At 34.5% G+C, this 22,194-nt stretch overlaps 1 protein-coding gene across 2 annotated transcripts in view; it reads right to left on the bottom strand.

Annotated features, from left to right (window-relative positions):
- The window catches only part of LOC128550321 (SCY1-like protein 2), a 46,663-nt gene continuing 24,469 nt past the window's right edge, over positions 1 to 22,194 (bottom strand). For both annotated transcript variants that reach the window (XM_053529159.1, XM_053529160.1), the window contains 7 exons: positions 13,612 to 13,725; positions 10,984 to 11,116; positions 10,180 to 10,298; positions 9,174 to 9,274; positions 6,214 to 6,292; positions 5,836 to 5,940; positions 1 to 5,142 (listed from right to left, as the gene is read on the bottom strand). In XM_053529159.1, the coding sequence (XP_053385134.1) occupies positions 4,246 to 5,142; positions 5,836 to 5,940; positions 6,214 to 6,292; positions 9,174 to 9,274; positions 10,180 to 10,298; positions 10,984 to 11,116; positions 13,612 to 13,725 (1,548 nt within the window). In that variant the 3' untranslated portion in view covers positions 1 to 4,245. The remainder of the gene's footprint in view (positions 5,143 to 5,835; positions 5,941 to 6,213; positions 6,293 to 9,173; positions 9,275 to 10,179; positions 10,299 to 10,983; positions 11,117 to 13,611; positions 13,726 to 22,194) is intronic.

The raw sequence follows: 22,194 nt of genomic DNA, 5'->3' as shown, positions 1-22,194 counted from the left end.
TCATTCTTTAGTAGAATTTATTACGGAATGCATTAATGTACCATAATACTTTTCAATACAATATTTGTATGGAGAACATACATAGATGAAATATTTTCCTACCTACATGACTAACAAATAAATATTTTAGAGATATACATATATCTTCCAATATACACAGAGGCAAATTTTAACAAAAATTATTGCCGAAATCTACCTACATTGCAAGCTTCACAGGCACATTGCACACTATTACAGTAAAACCTGTGCTAGACAAACACCTGTGAACAGAGACCAGCTGACTCTTAACACCTCTACTTCCATTTTTCTAATTAACCATTGTTTAGTTTATTCTAACCTGTGACTAAAGATTAACTGTTCATGAACGTTTACTTTCCCAAGCATATACAGTAATTTCAATGATACAGTTCAGTATATTATGTGATATGGAACATATACAGAATTAAGTTGTTCTAAGATTTTAGATTTTCCGAGTTTTACAGGGTATAAATTCTTTTTCATATAAAATTCATATGTTTAAAATAATGTTAATTTCAACATATTTGTTATAAACTGAGAAAAAATGCCCTGGAAATGTCACCAGATGAATAGCTGCTGATGGTATCAATATAAATATATATATGATTGGAAGAATGCTCTTAGCAGGAATGAAGTGGAAAAAAATACTAGTACTCAAAAATGTTAAAATAATGAACTGTTTTTGAATTCTATAACAATAAGTCTCCTAAAGCAGAACTTCTCCAGATTTTCATTTATTGCACATTCCCTAAAGTAAAACTAAAACTACAAAATAATCAGCAACAAATGATTGAACAAATTTATCATCGAACAAAAACTTGTAACAAAACAAAATGTACTTTACTACATTACACAGAGCACACTAGAACGTTGATGTTTTTTTGTTTTATTTTATGAATCCGGCTATCAAGTAAATATGTAACTAGGACAGAGGTATATATGATATTATGTTATGGACTGATTTAAGCTTGACTATTAATCATCAAAACTCTGCATGAGTACCACTGGCTCAGTAGGTAGAACACTAGAATATGAATTGAAAGGTTGCTAGTTATATATCCTCCACCTCTGATTTATGTGCAGAAATTGTCGTGTTACTCATGGAAAACAAACAAAGAACACTGGTTAGGTTAACAGGGCACTGTCATACAACTAGAACACTGTTGAAAAAATGGCATTATACCCCAACAAACAAACACATAACAAAACTTTAAATAGGTAAAAAGCTTATATTAAAGAGATATTTGCAATTATGTTATATCACAGTAAACCACCAGTTTTCTATCAATGTTTGGCTAACTCCATTCTTGTTGATACTGCCAGAAGTCATTTATTTATTCAGAATTTTGAAATAATTTAATTTTACATTTATTATATATATTGTGGTACAAAATTAAATCAACACATTATAACTCACAATTAAAGACAACAAAATACAAAAAGAAATAATGTAATATTAATAACAAGAGCTATCTGAGGACAACAATGCTTGACTTTTCAACAGTCTTGTCAACTGAATGAATATAAAAATTAAAAAAGGGACATAATTTTGTAAAAATGCAGAGTAGAATTATAAAACCTGATCAATGAATGTCAGATTGTCAAAGTGAACAAATGTGTGAAGTTTCAATCCATCCCAATTAATGGGTACCGAGATACCAGCTTACATACAAAAACCTAACTAAAAATTGCCAAGTTGGAAAAGGGGCATAATTTTGTAAAAAGGCAAAACAGCATTATGGAATCTGTGCAATGTAAGTCAGTTAATCACAGTGAATAAGTGTTTTAAGTTTCAATCTATTCCCACAAGTGGTTACTAAGATACTAACTTACATACAAAAACTTAACCAAGTCAGGTTGCTAACGCCGATGCAGGGGTGAGTCCAATTGCTCTACCTATTCTTTGAATAGTCAAGCTAAAAATGAAAGGTTTGGGAGATATGTAAACATTTCACTAACCCTTCAACATACATAGAGATACTGAGAACCCACCCTTGAAAATTCAATACGCAAAAATCCTGCTAATACATTTTTTCAACATTTCGATGTACATTCAGGGAAATTTCCACTTTTCTTACACGACTCCTTATATAAATCATCAGTCTACACTTTCTGCTATATGAGATGTCTATATTCAACACACTTCCTGGCTAATAAGTCAAAAATTAAACTGTTAAAATTAATTCCTGACATCATGTAATAAAATTTTGCTGGTCAATAGTTAAAACTCGTGGCCCTCAAGTTCTCTGGGCCTTAATCAATACTTTTGAGTACCTACTGGCAAGCCATTCAGTAAGTGTACAATATATCAGTTGTGCTAAAACTGTGAATACTCCACGGCAATAGTACAATATTCTTCTGCAATTGTCTGGTCATACTTACATAGTAAATATCACTTGTAACAAAACTTAAACTATAATCTTATAATAATGATATCCAAAAGTTTACATGCAAAGGATCATTACCAGTAAACCACTTTAGTAGCCAGTACTTAAGCTCTAACACTAGTCTGTTGTGTAAAACTGCCATAAAAACTTACTCAATAAATATCTCGCAACACACCAGTTTGATACAAAATTTAACAACATCCTGCAAACCATGTCAGATGAATTTAAACTCAGAAATAATATAGGCCTTATATAGAATAACTGATAAATAAGGCACTAAAATGAAATAAGGCAAAGCCTCATAGCGAGCTCAAAGAATTCAAGTTCAACTTAAAAAAATATTACAAAGAAACCATTCACTACTCAAAAGAAAGTGAAAATGTGCAAGAACATATTCACTTGAAACAAAAGAAGTGTACATTGTCATCATACCTGTTACAGCGAATATCAAACCTTGCAAGTTTTACGAGAAGCCAGTATCACAATGACGTCATTTCCTATTTGCCACATTCTCGTACTACTGGCTTTAGGATTTTTAATGATAATATTTTCCAATTTCTTTCCAATATTTTATCTTTAAAAGGAAAATTATTATTTTTGCAACTCACTGTAAAGCTTTCTTGCATGATTTTTAACTGATAAATAATTTTTAGCAATCAAATGAAGTTCTGTATTCACTGCGGAAAAAACTGCTTCCTGTCTGCTAGGGGCGCCTTGTTCCGGCCAAACTTACAAAATCCATCACCAAGTGTGAAAGTATACTTGCATTACTGTAAAGCTCGATTCTGCTCTTCGAGCTCACTATAAAAATCTTTTGTTTATGAATTGTATATCTTAAAGCACTTTAAAATAAAAACATTTCTCTTAAATGAAATTTGTCATCTCAGAACAATCAAATTACCAACTCACCCAAACAGTAAAGTTAGTAGCTAAACCATGACCTCCTCTGTTTTAGATCCTTATCACTAAACAACAGAATGTTGCTTAAACAAAACTGGACTCAGCAAATTAAAAACATCTGAGTAAGTTGAAAAATAAAGCTGTGGATATCCCTCTAACCCAATATACTATCTTTATGACCAGATATTCATAGTATTACACTTGTACATTCACCAATACCAATACATCAACATCTGCAGTGATAAGCTACCCCCATTACATAAAGCAATAATATCTATCATCCCAGTAAGTATAATTATACAGTTACTATTCATAAGCCATTAAACTATTACCTAGCTCAATTCAAAACATCAGGACAAAGTTAAATAATTTCCATAATAAATCTGTAGCTCAAATTCCCAAATAATATGTAGTACAGTAACACATTACGTCTTGTGTTATATATTTTCTGGCTCTTAATTTGATACTATTTCTATCAATGTTTTGGTCAAATGTCCTTCATCAAATTAAACAATTTCAACTATAATCACTACAACTTTGAATTCATCAATAAATAAAATGTGACCATTTGCATCTGCCATTTGAAACTGGTCAAGCGGGATAATACTTCCATTTAGATGAACTCAACTCTGTGATCTGTACCATAACAATATGTCATACCGCACCACTTGGTATCTCCTTCTACTTAAAATACCATTTACAATTTTAAAAATCATACTTTGCTTTTTAAGATTAAAGAATTAGTTCAAAAGACAACTTTGATTAAGAAACTCAGTCCTGGTGTCTAGTTTCTCTTACAGTATTATTGGAATGTACAGTCTGGTAGTAATAATACATTCAATGTACTTGAAAGACAACTGCGACTCATCACATAACTATATGCTTCCCTTTACATTGACTAAAGAATTTTTAAAGTATCACAGACAACCCCCATGTAATTTCACCCAAACAAATCATCAAGGTCATTTCTAGCAGACGACATACTGCTAGTTGTGTTCTGGGTATTAACTGGCTGAGGCTGCATCAAGTTCTGTCCTCCCATTGGCTGAGACTGAAACATGCCTCCTTGACTTCCCATACTGCTTTGTTGAAAGTTCATGCCACCACTAAATCCTGAACTCATCCCTGAACCCCCAAATCCAGTGTTCATCATTCCTTGTTGTCCCAACATGTTCTGATTACCCATCATGCCTTGTCCTCCCATCATGCTTTGTTGTCCCATCATTCCTTGGTTTCCCATCATTCCTTGATTTCCCATTACGCCTTGTTTACCTATCATGTTTTGGTTACTCATATTTCCCATCATGCCCGTCTGCATAGATGAGCCGCTGGAACCCTGGCTCAACTGGTTCATTGCCATTTTAGGCTTCTGTGAATTACTTGACATAAGATTATCAAATGATGAAAGATCTATGGGCTTATTTCCCTGAACTGTACTTGGGCTCTGACCAAATGAATTCTGGGAAAATGTACTTCCACTTGATGAACCAAATCCACCTTGGTTCATAGATGGCCCATAACCAGTTGAACTCATTACACCCATTCCAGACTGAGCTGTCCTATTCCCCATAGAACCACCACTAATACTGCTATTCATACCCATTCCTGCTGATCCATTGTAACTGCTTGTAGGTTTATTAGCAGATGAACTAAGTCCTATCACATTAGATTGCATTAGGCTAGATGTTAGGTCTTTAGGCTGCTTAGAAGTTTGTTTAGGCTTAATATTAGACTGCGGGGTTGATGATTTCGCATCAAGAGGTTTCGATGCTTTCAAGAATCTTTGTTGCTCCTGTTGTTTAGCAATTCTCTGTTTCTCTTCAAGTGACAATGTTACCTGTAAGGTAATTAAAGAAAACTTGAAACAAAAATTTAAATAAACTTAAATTAATGACCACAACAGACTGGGTACATCTAAACATGAAAGAAAAACTTTTGTACCTAACATACAAAAAATACTAAGTTTTTACCTTCAAGTACTGTAAACCTAGAAATGTTTGTTTAACGTCACAACAACCCAATACCTTATAGGTCACATGGCGACTTTCCTGCTTTGATGGTGGAGGAAGACCCCAGGTGCCCCTCTATGCATTATTTCATCACAGGTGGGAACATGAGTAGAACCACTCACCTTCCGTAGTTGGATGTCATCCTCACATTCAATGCCCTGAGCAAGGCTCAAACCCAAACCCAAATAGGTGAGGGGTAAGTGATTCGAAGTCAGCGACCGTAACTATTTAGCCACGGAGGCCCCAAACCTAGAATTCATTTCAAGGTTTTCAAGTTACAGAAATCAGCAATGATATTATATTCACGAATTTAGTCACAAAATCATCAATACCTTGATATAACGCTAAAATATCACTGACAAGACTCAAATCACAGAAATATGCAAAATACTGCTGTCACAAACATTTCTGTGTTGACAGTATGTCTAAAGCTGTTTAAATGAACTCGTCAAATTTACTTTTGCACTTATTTTTTCAGACATTTGCAATTCAGTTTTTCAATTTTCAAATAGTAATCAAACCTTGGCTGGCTGACTCATTGCTGGAGTTGGTTTTGCAGAATTTCTTGGCGGACTGGCAGATTTATCACCTGCCCCCATTCCAACTCCTGACAGAAATGAATCCATCTGAAATAATGAAAGACCATGTTAGTTGTATCTTTATTTTAAAAGATTTCATGAATAATAATTTCTAACACATTTAAATATCTTTCCCATATTTAGTCAAGTTATCAATTGTTATTGGCAGATGTTAATTAACTAAAAAGCAACATATATCTATGTTGCTTCAGTTAGTCATTGAGTATGACATAAGGGAAACTACTGATAGTAGTAATTAGGGCACACATTGTTACGTAATTCATAGACCCTAAAGTATTACCAAACGGCAATAAAACATACCATAGTTTTTGGTTTTTCATCTATTCCACTAATCAGAGTTTTATCATCTTGTTCTGTTATTTTTGTGATCTCCATATTCCTGAAATACAGTCACATTCACTTACAATTTAATCAATTAACATAAAAAGGTATACAGTGTAAAATCAAGTGTCCACCATTAACAAATTATGAATGTCAATCATTCTTAAATACTAGAGATGCTTTTGAGAAAAGTGCATGTCTCCCACAACTGCCTAATCATCTAAATAGTAAGTCAGTCTTTATATACTGTTTACTTAAAACGTACCCTATACTACCAATTTCACATACGCTTTCGTGCAGGCAAAACGTACCCTATACTACTAATTAGTAGTATAGGGTACGTTTTGCCTGCAGGAAAGTGCATGCGAAATGAGGATTTTTTGGTAATTCAAGGGCCATATTTCCAAAGTGCCTGGGCCGATTTGGCTAGTTATCGAACTTGGCCGAGGTCTTATAGTCAGACACATTTTGTCCGAGTTTGGTGAAGATCGGGTGAGAAATGTTCGACTTAGAGTGCGGACAAGCTTTGTGACAGACAGACAGACACACAGACAGATAGACAGGAGTAAATCAATATGTCTCCCACACCACTGTGTGATGGGAGACATAATTAGTCAGGCAGAAAAGAATATAATTATGCATATATGAGCTGCGCCATGAGAAAACCAACATAGTGGCTTTGCACAGGCAGGTCTGGATCCATGCTTTTCATTTTCAAAGCCTATTGCAATTAGAGAAACCATTAGCGAACAGCATGGATCCTGACCAGACTGCATGGATGCGCAGGCTGGTCTGGATCCATGCTGATCGCAAATGCACTATGTTGGTTTTCTCATGGCATGGCTCAATTATAATTATGCATATATATTAAGAGTTTGGTGACACTACATAACAAGTTTGCTGAACGTTGATGATGTTAGTTCTTTCTACCTTTTTGATCTTGCAAGGACGTAAAAACCATTTCATTTTATATGACATAAGTCAGTGCAAGTCTGCTAAAGACCGAATTTGGTTTATTAATGTAATTTTAGAGCAGAAGTTACCATATTTACTGGAAACAAGAGGACCATGATGGTCCTGAATCGCTCACCTGTTCCCACATGACCCAGTTTTGAGTATGACGTCGTTTTTTCTATTATTTGATATAGTGACCTAGTTTTTGAGCTCATGTGACCCAGTTTTGAACTTGATCTAGATATCATCAAGATAAAAATTCTGACCAATTTTCATGAAGATCCATTGAAAAATATGGCCTCTACAGAGGTCACAAGGTTTTTCTATTATTTGACCTATTGGCCTAGTTTTCAAAGGTACGTGACCCAGTTTTGAACTTGACCTAGATATCATCAAGGTGAACATTCTCACTAATTTTCATGAAGATCTCATGAAAAATATGGCCTCTAGAGAGGTCACAAGGTTTTTCTATTTTTATACCTACTGGCCTAGTTTTTGACCGCATGTGACCCAGTTTCAAAACTGACCTAGATACTATCAAGGTGAACATTCAGACCAATTTTCATGAAGATCTATTGAAAAATATGGCCTCTAGAGAGGTCAAAATATTTTTCTAATTTTAGACCTACTGACCTAGTTTTTGACCGCAGCTGACCAAGTTTCAAACTTGACCTATATATCATCAAGATGAACAGTCAGACCAACTTTCATACATATCCTATGAAAAATATGGCCTCTAGAGAGGTCACAAGGTTTTTTCATTATTTGACCTACTGACCTACTTTTTGAAGGCACGTGACCCAGTTTCGAATTTGACCTAGATATCATCAGGATGAACATTCTGACCAATTTTTATGAAGATCCATTCAAAAGTATGGCCTCTAAAGAGGTCACAAGGTTTTTCTATTTTTAGACCTACTGATCTAGTTTTTGACCGCATGTGACCCAGTTTCGAACTTGACCTAGATATCATCAAGGTGAACATTCAGACCAACTTTCATACAGATCCCATGAAAAAATTGGCCTTTAGAGAGGTCACAAGGTTTTTCTATTATTTGACCTACTGACCTAGTTTTTGATGGCACGTGACCTAGATTCGAACTTGACCTAGATATCATCAAGGTGAACATTCTGACCAATTTTCATGAAGATCTTGTAAATATATAGCCTCTAGAGAGGTCACAAGGTTTTTCTATTTTTAGACCTACTGACTTAGTTTTTGACCGCATGTAACCCAGTTTCGAACTTGACCTAGATATCATCAAGGTGAACATTCTGACCAATTTTCATAAAGACCCCATGAAAAATTTGACCTCTAGAGTGGTCACAAGGTTTTTCTATTATTTGACCTACTGACCTAGTTTTTAACGGCACGTAACCCAGTTTCGAACTTGACCTAGATATCATCAAGGTGAACATTCTGACCAATTTTCATGAAGATCTTGAGAAATATATGGCCTCTAGAGAGGTCACAAGGTTTTTCTATTTTTAGACCTACTGACCTAGTTTTTGACCGCACGTGACCCAGTTTCGAACTTGACCTAAATATCATCAAGGTAAACATTCTGACCAATTTTCATAAAGATCCGATGAAAAATGTGACTTCTAGAGTGGTCACAAGCAAAAGTTTATGCACGGACGCACGGACGACGGACGCTGCGCGATCACAAAAGCTCACCTTGTCACTTTGTGACAGGTGAGCTAAAAAAATCCAGATTTCAGGTGACTGATGTTAGATGCCAAAGAACCCACCTATAAAATTATCTTACTACGAGCCTTTCATTCTGGAGTGCCAACAACAGGTCTAAACTACCTTGTCCACCAAGACTTATATTCATAAAGTGAAAGTCTTAACCATAAACTTCCAAATCATTCATTCTATCTGACTCAGTCCTTAACAAACCCAAGGCCAAGCTTTGATATACATGTACACTGCAGTGAATAAAGAAATGACTAAATTTTGCATGTTGCGTTAGGATACCAACTTTTGTTCTTGTTTCATCTGTTCCAGTTGTTCCAGTTTACTTCTATGTTCTGTCTCTATCTTAGTTATCATTTCCCTTATCAACGTAATAAATGCTGTAAACTGAAATACAAAACATAGCAAAATCTTCAGACACTCTTGACATAATTGTGTACAATGAAATACATACACAGTATAACATGACTGTAGATACACAGTATAACATGACTGTGCTCTTGTTATGGTTTGTATCTGTTGAGCTGATGAGGCTTGTGGGGAATACAACTTTTACAAGTCAATGAGATAAACAGTATGTTATGTATGGTTTATGAATGCATGTTATTCACACTGTCTACCGTCAAAATACTTATTACACAAGACGTCCAAACAGTACTGACTGGAATAGGGAAAATGTATTTTATTGCAATGTGGTAGTATTTCAGACAGAAAAGTGGAAAGTATTTCTCTAAAAGTGGGTTGCGCATATTTTGTTTCTTCGTAATTTGACATGATTTAATGTGCAGTTTACCCTGTTACACTGGTATCATGATATATACACTCACAGATAAACTAAAACACAGAAGTTAACCCTTTTTTTATCCAACTATCTCTGGCGGTTTCTTGTCCTTTCAGATCATGGAGTACATTCAATATCTATGTACTAGAATTCCACTTAAGACAGTGCTAGAGGGTGTGAGAGGTATTGCACTTTCCATTACCTCTCATGAACAGACTCAATCAAACCAAGTCTGCTATAATTTTGCTTGGTTGCATTCTATGCTTCCAAAGGATCTTCATGTAGATTTTATTATTCATTTTGCAAGATCCAGCTACCAGTATATACTCAGGTTTACTAGCCATGTCTTGAACCATGGTCTCAATGAGCTGTCAGGATTACAGCAGACCTCACACACTCAGAATTCTTTTCTGAACATTTTCCTATGTCAAATGAGTCTTTCCTTTGTCTGCCTGGTACATTACCATTATTTACCGAATCTCCAATGGATATACAGTAAGTTTTTATTTACCTGTCCTAAGTTTAGACTGTGTTCAATTGAGACTGTCATAAGAAATGGAACCACTTTCCCTGCTAGCAAATCTTTGGTGATACCGAGTTTATCATGGGAGAATGCAACTTTGTAGATACCTGAAACACACCAGATCACACATACTATTGTGATAACATTAGAGAAACACAACAGATTTTACAGCAAAACATAAAATACATGAAATTTCTATTGTGGATCTGAAAATTATCAATAATTGTGAGCTGTCATTGAAAGGGGACATCTTGATCATAGCCTGTTAAACTAAAATTGGAAAACAGTCTCATAACTCCAGCATCTGATTGGTTGTTTTTGAAATAAACTGAAAATTGACCAATGGCAAATTGGCATTCTCTAACTTGTCTTCAAAATTACTTTGGAACCTTGTCAAATTATCAAAATTTTCTACTTTTGCAACCATTACCTTTTCTGTTAAAAAAATTTATTTCAGATTTAACTAAAGTTGACAAAGTGTATGTAAGAATTAACTTAAATAGCAAACAAACACATCAGAAAATACAACATTAATGGATATAAGGGCCGTTTTTTAACTAACCAATCCAATAACCATGATAACTTTAAAAGTATAACCAAGACTACAAATTAACAATGGTTCCCGAGATGGTATTTGTGGCAGCATGGTTAAAATCTCATAAATCAAAAATACTGTGAATAATATTATTGTGCTGTCAATAACTTTCATGGTTTCAACCCAATTATTCTGTTGAGACATGAGTTCACAGATTTGTTATGAAAGATAAAACAAAAAATTAGCCAGTAACTTACCAAGAATACTCATTAGCACTGCTGGTTCCCGAGATGGTATTTGTGGCAACAAGGGTAAAACTTCATCAAGAACGTACCATTTATCCATTGACTCCAACAGTTTACCCAGTGACAGTAAACAATTCACCCGAACCTAGATTAAACAATCACTTGTATTAAGCATGTCTCGATACTTCAATTTAAGATTTGTATTTACCCTGAAAACAGCTCTATGGATACCTTAATATTTAATTGTATCATTTCATGCTGTGAAGGCGGAGAGAATCAAAATCTGATGATACTGAGTTTATTCTTATTATTGCTTAATTAAGGTTATTCATAGAAACAACTTTGTGTCTGGTATGTATAATCAAACTTGCTAGAGCAGCCACTTCTATAAAGAGACCACATGCATTAAGGGATCACTTTTTCAGTCTCTTTTTGTGTTATCTTAAAGAAATTATGTTGTATTAAGGTATTAGGTCACTAATAGAGAACCTCCTTTTTAAAGAGTATTCAATTCCTACGCTAAACCTACTTTAACTGCAATTTTTAGGGGGACGTAGGTTCAAGCCCTACTGGGACCAAATTTTTTCCGCTTATTTTCCTTTTTTTCTTGTAAGTTTTTACTTCTTTCATGACTTTTTATTGATTTCTTGTACAAAAATGGAAAAAGATGAATCTTATAAGCGATTTATTGATGTTCAAAGTGAATTAACTACTTAAACAGAAGGGGTAGAGTTACATATCTTTAAAAATATTGAGTTACGTGCCGTGAAAGTTCTCTGTTTTGCTTTCACCCTTAGATTATATATTGTGGAAGAAATTTAGGTGGGTTTTACGTCTGCCCTAAGGTTATTTTTAATTGGAGTAAGCAAAATTCAAAACAGAAACACAGCATTCTACCTTATTTTTTCAATGTTGAAGTATGAATTCTGTCTCATTAAATCCGTTTACTTGAGGCACCATAGAAAAAATGATGTTGAAATTTTTATTTTGTATTTTATAATTGTTTACCAATAGTTTGATGTTTCTTTTATTAAAATTAATGGTAAAATGAGTGCTCTGCAAACGTTTTGGATAGCAGCTATCACTTTGAAATTTGTCTCTACTTGAGCTTGAGGAGATACCATAAGTTATACAAAATTTATAAAAAATGGCACGGTAAAAGTTATTTAAAAATTGCAAAATAGTGCAAAACACAGTCACCTTTCAGAATATACCAAGCAAAAGCCATTTTGTAAACATTACTATTAGTGTTCTAATACCTTAAGAGACTATTTGTACGAAGAGACCATCTGTTTTACAAGACAACTTTTTTCCCTTTCCTTAGGCGGTTTCTTAATGCAAGTTGTACTTTATAACAAGAGCACCGCCTTGCGGGTGCTGACGCTCATCTGATTTTTTTTTGTGTAATAGAAATATTGTCCTACCCATGATTTTCTAAGTCTAAAAAGGGCCATCATTCTTGCAAAAAGCAGGATAGAGTTATGTTTCTTGATGTACAGTGTCCACTTATGATGGTGAAAAACTGTTGCAAGTTTTAAAGCAATAGCTTTGATAGTTTATGAGAAAAGTTGACTTAAACATAATACTCAACCAAGAAAATGATTTTCTAAGTCCAAAAGGGGCAATAATTATTGCAAAAAGCAGGATGGAGTTATGTTGCTTGCTGTACAGGGTCAGCTTATGATGGTGAACAAGTGTTGCAAGTTTCAAAGCAATAGCTTTGATAGTTTAAGAGAAAAAGTTGACCTAAACATAAAACTTAACCAAGAAATCTGATATTTTCTAAGTCCAAAAGGGGCCATAAATCTTGCAAAAAGCAGGACGGAGTTATGTTTCTTGCTGTACAGGGTCAACTTATGATGGTAAACAAGTGTTGCAAGTTTTAAAGCAATAGCTTTGATAGTTTAGGATAAAAGCTGACCTAAACATAAAACTTAACCAAGAAAACTGATTTTCTAAGTCCAAAAGGGGCAATAAATCCTGCAAAAAGCAAGATGGAGTTATGTTTCTTGATGTACAGGGTCAGCTTATGATGGTGAACAAGTATTCCAAGTTTCAAAGCAATACCTTTGATAGTTTAGGAGAAAAGTTGACCTAAACATAAAACTTAACCAAGAAATCTGATATTTTCTAAGTACAAAAGGGGCCATAAATCTTGCAAAAAGCAAGATGGAGTTATGTTTCTTGCTATACAGGGTCAGCTTATGATGGTGAACAAGTATTCCAAGTTTCAAAGCAATAGCTTTGATAGTTTAGGAGAAAAGGTGACCTAAACATAAAACTTAACCAGGCAACGCCGACGCAGACGCCGACGCTGACGCCGACAACCGCTCAAGTGATGACAATAACTCATCATTTTTTTTCAAAAAATCAGATGAGCTAAAAACAGAACATGTTTTTCATCAATCTCAGTTAACCCTCTCCAATATTCCTTGAAATTGTACCATTACTGACTTGTTCTCAAATAACAGCTATGAATATCCCCACATCAAAGAACAACTGACCAACTAATCAATCATATCATCACATTTTCACATCTAATTGGAAACCAACTGGCAACGACTCAATTCATAGTCTCGTGTTCTACCCTCTGTGCTTACAAGGTCAGCTTGTTACTAATGTATGTGTATATAAACTTACCCCTGTTATAGTTGTGCTTAAGCACAACTTCTTTATCCTCGGTACTATGGAATTTTTCAGTGATGTATAGTCTATCAGGTCAGCAAATGTGGGAATGATGTTTAGACATAATTCCTGAAATATGTTTTATATACTGAACAAAACAGCTAACCCGCATATTTACTACTGTGCAAGTATCTTAAAAATACTAAATGTACTTTTTGGAAAAAAGACATACATTTAGACCAACATAGTAAAAAAAAAGTTTCAAAAACTGGAATGTGCAAAGATATGATTTTCTTCCTTCTACTATACTATGCTCTATTTACAGGATACAACAATGATGCTATTATAATAAAGTTTCTGATGTCACTTTCTTCTTGCATAACGTTAACTGCTTGTTTGCAGTAATTTCTAGTGTATTTTTGTGACTTCTGAAATAATGGGTTAAAGCTGCAAAATGGGTACAATGACATTGCTTGCTTTTGTTGAAATTTTGAAATGTTATCAAAACCACATTGTTCTAAGTGAAGCTAAATTTCAAAAAGTACTTTCTGTAATATTCAAGATACTGTCAAAATAACAAATGGTAGGTAAGTTGTTTTATTTGCAATTTTACGTACAGTCAGTGAAACACCATGCAAGAACATGCTGAAATGATGTTTCAGTACAGGTCACACAATACTAATTCACAACATTTTTAAAAATAGGTCAGTAAATAAGCATAACAATAACCCTTTAGTACTGCTGAAACATTCTCAGGTACTAATAAACTTTGATAACGTGGCAGTTGAGTCCAATAAGTCCAGGGGTGTTCAAAGATAATCCGTCATAGATCTATTGTAAAGCAAATATTGGATTTACCTGTATTGGAAAATAAACAGTGTTGATTGTATTGAGGTCAACTGCCACATTATCAAAGTTTATTAGTAGAATTGGTTTTGGCAAACACATCCAAATAAATGACAATAGCAAAACCAGTATGCCTGTCAAGGTTTACATTAAGCCACATTTTCTAAATGCATTTTTTTCATAAGTACTTGTAGTATTCTCTATCCCTTGAATAATAAAAACCAACTTCCCACTGGTATAACTCACTTGGTCTATTAAGTACCCCAAAATCCTCATAAACATCTGTTTGAAACAAAGCAACTGGTCATGGTTTCATATATTTGCATAGTTTCATATTATGTCATGGTTTCATTTTATATCATAGTTTCCCGTCCCTAGATTTGCCACTATAATGCCACCCTTTTCAATGGTGGAGTATTTAGACAATTTTCCACCAAAATGCCACCTAAAATGCCAGCAAAATGGTGAAAAAATGAACAGGACAGTGGCAAACAGGTTTGCCACTAAATTCCAACTTTTTCCACTTGTGTACACCTTTAGGTGGCAATAAGTGGAGTATTTAGACAGTTTTACACCATTATGCCACCATTATGGTGGAAAATTTGTTTGCCACTTAATTCCACCAATAGCCACCTTCATGGTGGCAGTAAGTGGAGTATTTAGACAAACTACCACTAAAATGCCACCATTATGTTTTAAAATCTATTTTCCACTAAACGCCACTTATTTCCACTAATCGCCACCTAACAGGTGGAAATAAGTGGACAAAATTTCACCAAAACACCAATATGGTGGCAGTCCTATTTTACACTAAATGCCACCAAATAGCTGGCAATAGGTGGAAAATACTTGGCAACTAGTGGAAATCGGCTGCACCTGAATCTGAAAAAATCGATAGTAAGCAAAAATCAAATTATATTAATATACTTTTTATTTTTATGCAAAAATCAAAGACCCTTCACAAGAAATCACAAAAGATCTGAACACAAGATTCAGGATGTTGTCAATGCAGTCTTATTTTTTTCATATTCCAGGATGGCTTAAGCAGATGGCGAATGACTCTCCAAATTTCACTCCTTTGGATGTAAGGCCATTTTTCCAGCACACAATCTGTAAAAGCAAACCATACATCTATTAATAGATATATTTTTCTAACATTCTGAATGATTTTGCAGAAGATAGTAAATTTCCTCTAGGGGATATGAAATCAAAAGGCTGAACTAACTTACTGACATAACAACAAATTCAACAAACTTAATCTATGTCAAATAATATGCCACATCTTTATTAAAACTCTGATAAGTTTCATAAAAATCTACACTGTAGGAAAATTTCATTCACTCAAAATTTACATTGTTTTGTGTGAATTATATGCATCTTGAATCAATAAAAGTGCAATAACTGCAAGAACTTGAGAATTGATGAAAGATGTGGAAGCACCATTTCTCTGCTTACACTTGTGTCAAATTTCATGAATATCTATCAATGGATTACTTATAATGTAGGAATTTATTGATTGAAAAACAATTTAAGGGCAATAACTCTGGTTACTGAAGTAATCCTGACAGAGATTGCACATGAAAATGCTGTCCTGTAGTGATCTACATTTTTGTAAAGTTTCATGAAAATCCATCAATAGATACAGGAAAAATCCTGATTTTTACCAAATCAACATGATCAAAGGGAAATACTTCTTTTACTAGGTAAATAATTGAGCAGGGTTAAAGAGCTTGTAATAATTACATGAGGTTTAGTGATCCTATTGACAAAGCTACTATAATATTTTTCCAATTACAAGCATTTTCAATTAATCTGACAGACAGATGAAACAGAAAGGACAATGCCAAAAATAATATCCCTCTACCTTTGGCAAAAGATAATAATAGCAATGGGTTTTTTTTATCACATTTATAATTAATATTTGTCATATAATATGCCAAGAAATTCTATTAATTGATGTATTTCTTTAAAAATGAAGAGCTATTTAAACATTAGCTTTTATAAAAACATAAAATATTTACCTGATTCAGAATTATCTTGATGTTTCTTTTATGCAGTAATAAGCTGTATGCTGCTCAGGTATATACAGTCAAGCAGGCAGATCATATCACAAAGCTGCACTTTTTTCACAGAAGGTTCCTGGTATGAACAGTTTAAAGAAAATATTGTATACTAAGTGCTAATCAATAATGTAAATAATTACAAAATGATACAATTTTACAAGCAGTGTTGTAAACATGATTGAGCTATATTCCAGAAAATAATGGGATTTATCTATCTGCCAAACTTCCTAAGACATAAAAGGAGATTTGTTGATTTTAATTTCAAGCAGTTTTGTAAATGTTGTTTCAAATTCAAGTATTTGTTAAACAGTAACAATTTAAAAAATAAACAATATAATATTGTTACCTCTCATGATGTGTTTCCATTTTCTCCCTGACTGACTCATCAAATGCCAGATTTCAAATTTTGGTATTACTACACAGATAAATTGATCCCACACATACACCTTTTTTGTCAGCTATAGGTGTCAAATACTTAAGTTGAAAAGCTATTGTAAAAACATCCTTTTTATATACACTTCTCTTTTTCAATTAATGAAGAGAAAAGGCAAGAACTATTTCTTTGCATATGACCGTATGTTTCCTTGCATATATAAATCTTAACTGACCCAAATTCCACCTGGGGTTGTTTCTATACATTAGTGTGGGAGCTTGTAACTTGATCTATCATTAATCTTATCTTGAACCAACTTTCACTCATGCAGAAATAATACACTGCAGACACATTCAAAAATGTTCTTTTCAGATTCAGCCAGTACAGCCAATTCCCACTAGTTGCCACCTATTTTCCACCTTTTTCTGTCTTTCAGAATTATTGAATGAAAAAGTGACTTATTAATATTTACATTGAATATAATACAAAGATACAATAAATAATAAATCTGTCTCACAAATAATCAATATTCAGAGTTTCTGTATACCACTCTGAATATAAGTTTTGTCCAGCTGGAGTCAGCGTAGACTTATTTTCATTTTAACGAAAATCCTTTGAAGAAGGAGCCTTGGTATACTGTTTTGCAGATGTCAGTCAGTCCATCTGTGAGTCGTTTGGTATGTAGAACAATGTTCAGTAGGTCAAAGGTCAAGGTCACAGTGAGCTGGAACAGTTAAGCTGTCTACAGATGTTAATTTGAGAACTCTTAGACCTAGGATCATGAAACTAAATAGGGAGGTTGATCATTACCAGCAGACTACCCCTATTGATTTTGAGGTCAGTTGGTCAAAGGTCTAGGTCACACTGACCCAGAACACTAGAACTTCTTTTTTGCCCAATAAACAGAAAATGCTTTGGTCTAACATCACATTTGATAGAGAAGTCACTTAAAACTGGTAAATGACCCATAATTATTGATCGGAAGTCAGTACATCAAACGTCCAGTGCACAGTGACCAAATGATTTCTGTTTCTTGTACAGTTATTGAATGCATCAAGGGAGTGGGGCGGCATTTTATGTCCTAAGAGCTGTTGTCAATGTGGAGTTTTAGCAAAGTCAGGGTCCTTGTCAGTTAGGCCTGAAGTTTGAAGTTTAGTGTCCATTACACCTTGATTCCAACCTGAGTCCATGTGAAGATTTTTATACGGGGTAATCCAATGTCTTACAGTTCACTTTTAAATCAAACATCACAAAAATTTCTAAGTTCTTTTTCCACCTATTCGCCACCAAGAAAATTTTCTAAGTCCCTGTTTTCCACTAAACACCACTCAATTTCCACCATGAAAAAAAACTATGTTCTACTTTCCACCAATTTCTTCCTTTTTGCCACCATAAAGAAAAACTATGTTCAAGTTTACACTTAATGCCACCTAAATGCCACCAAAATAAAGTGGCTTTTGGTGGCAAATTTACCACTTGTGTGGAAAAAGAGTTGAATTACAACTAATGCCACCTATTTCCACCTATTGCCACCCTTTTTTCATGGAAATAAGTGGCAAATAGTGGCATTAGGTGGCAAATCTAGGGACGGGTTCATTTTACATCATAGTTTCATATTATGGATTAACAATGAAAAAATGCAGTACATGCTTCCGTCAATGACCCCTAGCATTCCAACAAGAGCTGTCACTATTGGTGACAAATGCCCCCAAAGCGTGCCCAAGAATGCTACAGTTGTCTGCGCAAAAAAAAACCACACATCATATGGTGACCTTGACCTTGATCTTGACCCGAGAGACCCGGGTCATAAGCGTGACACACCTCAATATGGTTAACATTTGTGTCAAATTATTTCAAATCCCTTAATAAATGGCAGAGTTATGGACCAGACAAGAAACACCTTTGAGTTCTAAGTGTGACCTTGACCTTGTAGCAAGGGGTCTGGGTCTTGTGTATGACAATTCATCTCAATATAGGGAGCATTTATGCCAAATAATTTTAAAATGCCATCATCAATGGCAGAGTTATGGACCGGACAAGAAACAGACCATATTAACCTTTAACCTCTAAGACCTTGACCTTAGAGCTAGGGGTATGAATCTTGCGCATGACAAATCAATCGTCTCATTATGGGAAAATTTTATGCCAAGTAATTTCAAAATCCCTTCATCAATGGCAGAGTTATGGACCAGACACGTAACAAACCCTATTAACCTAAGTGTGACCTTGACCTTGGAGCTAGGGGTCTGGGTCTTGCACACAACATGTGATCTCATTATGGTGAACATTTATGCCAAGTTATTTCAAAATCCCTTTATGGATGGCAGAGTTACAGCCGGGACAAATATTTACATGGACGCATGTACGCATGCACAAAGGCACAGACTGACAGTGCGATTTTACTATGCCCACCTTCAAGGGCATAAAAATATTTAAAAAATACACGCACATGACTGTGAAAATACAGTGGTGGAGATCCCAGATTAAAAATATGCATCATTTGATCCATAACTGTCACTTGTAAAAATACATGTCATAAAATATCAACTTGCTGTTTGAAATCTTTGCATACATTTCAACAACACAAGCATAGATCTGATCCCTGTTTTGAGCAATTCATAGTATGAACAATATTTTTTTCTTGAAATTGAAATCAATTGAGTTCAAGAAGTTATAGTAAACATGTACCTTTATGCCATTTGAAAATTTGGAGAGACTTGCAAAAACACAAACACTTTACCATGTGCATAATTTACAAAGAACAACATTGACTACACAAGTGCATGGACATATATAACTTGTTCTACAATTTATACAGGAGTTAAAGGGGCTTGTTTCCAAATGCCAATCACAGTTAAACTGTTTTCAAAACAATTAAGAACATGAGGAAAATAGCTAAAAAAAAATACCACAGTAAGTCACATCCAAATTTTGAAAATGTAATCTTTTACATTGTATTTAGCTTTAAAATTGAGTGTATTTTATAGAGAACTATTATATAGTCAGACCTGTCAGAAAGAACAGCCTTCAAAATTAAAAAGAAGAGAAGGAACCTCTTTAATGATAAAAGTGCACTTAATCTATGGTTAAATACAACAAGAGCACCGCCTTGCGGGTGCTGACGCTCATCTGATTTTTTTGTACAATAGAAATATTGTCCTACCCATGATTTTCTAAGTCTAAAAAGGGCCATCATTCTTGCAAAAAGCAGGGAAGAGTTATGTTTCTTGACGTACAGCGTCCGCTTTTGATGGTAAAAAACTGATGCAAGTTTTAAAGCAATAGCTTTGATAGTTTATGAGAAAAGCTGACTTAAACATAATACTCAACCAAGACAACTGATTTTTTCTAAGTCCAAAAGGGGCAATAATTATTGCAAAAAGCAAAATGGAGTTATGTTTCTTGATGTACAGGGTCACCTTATGATGGTGAACAAATGTTGCAAGTTTCAAAGCAATAGCTTTGATAGTTTAAGAGAAAAAGTTGACCTAAACATAAAACTTAACCAAGAAAACTGATATTTTCTAAGTCCAAAAGGGGCCATAAATCTTGCAAAATGCAGGATGGAGTTATGTTTCTTGCTGTACAGGGTCAACTTATGATGGTGAACAAGTGTTGCAAGTTTTAAAGCAATAGCTTTGATAGTTTAGGAGAAAAGCTGACCTAAACATAAAACTTAACCAAGAAAACTGATTTTCTAAGTCCAAAAGGTGCAATAATTCTTGCAAAAAGCAGGATGGAGTTATGTTTCTTGACGTACAGGGTCAGCTTATGATGGTGAACAAGTGTTGAAAGTTTCAAAGCAATAGCTTTGATAGTTTAGGAGAAAAGCTGACCTAAACATAAAACTTAACCAAGAAATCTGATATTTTCTAAGTACAAAAGGGGCCATAAATCTTGCAAAAAGCAGGATGGAGTTATATTTCTTGCTGTACAGGGTCAGCTTATGATGGTGAACAAGTGTTCCAAGTTTCAAAGCAATAGCTTTGATATTTTAGGAGAAAAGCTGACCTAAACATAAAACTTAACCAGGCAACGCCGACACCGATCAAGTGATGACAATAACTCATCATTTTTTTTCAAAAAATCAGATGAGCTAAAAAAGGAATAGTTGCCTTTATAAGCACTGAACTTTCTTCAGAGGTGGTCTTTAAGCAAAGGGAAAACCGTGCTTTTTTTGCATGTCCAATTTTCGCTTTCATTTTATTAAACAAGATAAAGATATTTCAAAATACAGTAATTTATACTCTGAAATCATTAAAATTTAAAAAAAGTCCTAACTTTTTTTTATTTCTTCATTGAATAAATTCACACAAAATAACATTTCTAACAGTTAAATTTCCCTTTTATTTTATCCTAAGTATTTGAAATCCATGATTTAATGCCCAGTGAAATGGTGACAGTTTTAAACAAAACCATGAAACTAAATGACTTTACAGTAATCAGTATTATTAACATTTGCCTACTAATGTGGTTTAACGTCGTACAGACACAATTATAGGTCATATGGCGACTTTCCATTTTGGTGGAGGAAGACCCCTGGTTGCCCTCCATTCATTATTTCATCACGGGCTGGCACCTGGGTAGAACCACTGACCTTCCATAAGCCAACTGGATGGCTTCCTCACATGAGGAATTCAACGCCGAAAGAGAGGCTAGAACAATCTATGGAAAATTCTACTTTAAACATGCTTATTAACACTACTATTGAAATGAAAAAATCGCCATATACATTTACTATTCACACCTAAGCAGGCTATACTAAATTAGGTTGAAAATATGTTTAACAAAGGTTGAAAATCTGTTTAACAAGGCAGTCTGAAAGACAGCTAAATCCCCCGCCACTGCTATGGATAGTGAAAGGGTAAAACCTTTGATTTTAGCTGTGACCTTGACCTTGAACTGACACGGCTGACTCATGAATTCTGCACAACGTCTTGATGAGGTGATCATTTGACCAAAGTTTCATGAAAATCCTTGAAGTGGTTTAGGAGATACAGAGCTGAAACCTTTGACCTTCAGTTGTGACCTTGACCTTGAGTTGACATGGCTGTCTCATGAGTTCTTGATGAGGTGATCATTTGACCAAAGTTTGATGAAAATCCTTCAAGGGGTTAAGGAGATACAGAGTGGACACCAAATGGAAGGCTCAAACCTTCGACCCTTAGTTGTGACCTTGACCTTGAGCTGGCATGGTTGACTCATAATTTCTGCACATCGTCTTGATGAGGTAATCATTTGACCCAAGTTTTATAAAATTCCTTTAAGGGGTTTAGGAGATATAGAGTGGACACGAAATGGAAGGCTCAAACCTTT

Source organism: Mercenaria mercenaria, chromosome 17 (assembly GCF_021730395.1).
Source record: "Mercenaria mercenaria strain notata chromosome 17, MADL_Memer_1, whole genome shotgun sequence".
NCBI classification, from domain to species: domain Eukaryota; kingdom Metazoa; phylum Mollusca; class Bivalvia; order Venerida; family Veneridae; genus Mercenaria; species Mercenaria mercenaria.
The sequence above is the reverse complement of the archived record's forward strand: the minus strand, read 5'-3'. Positions and strand labels throughout refer to the sequence as shown.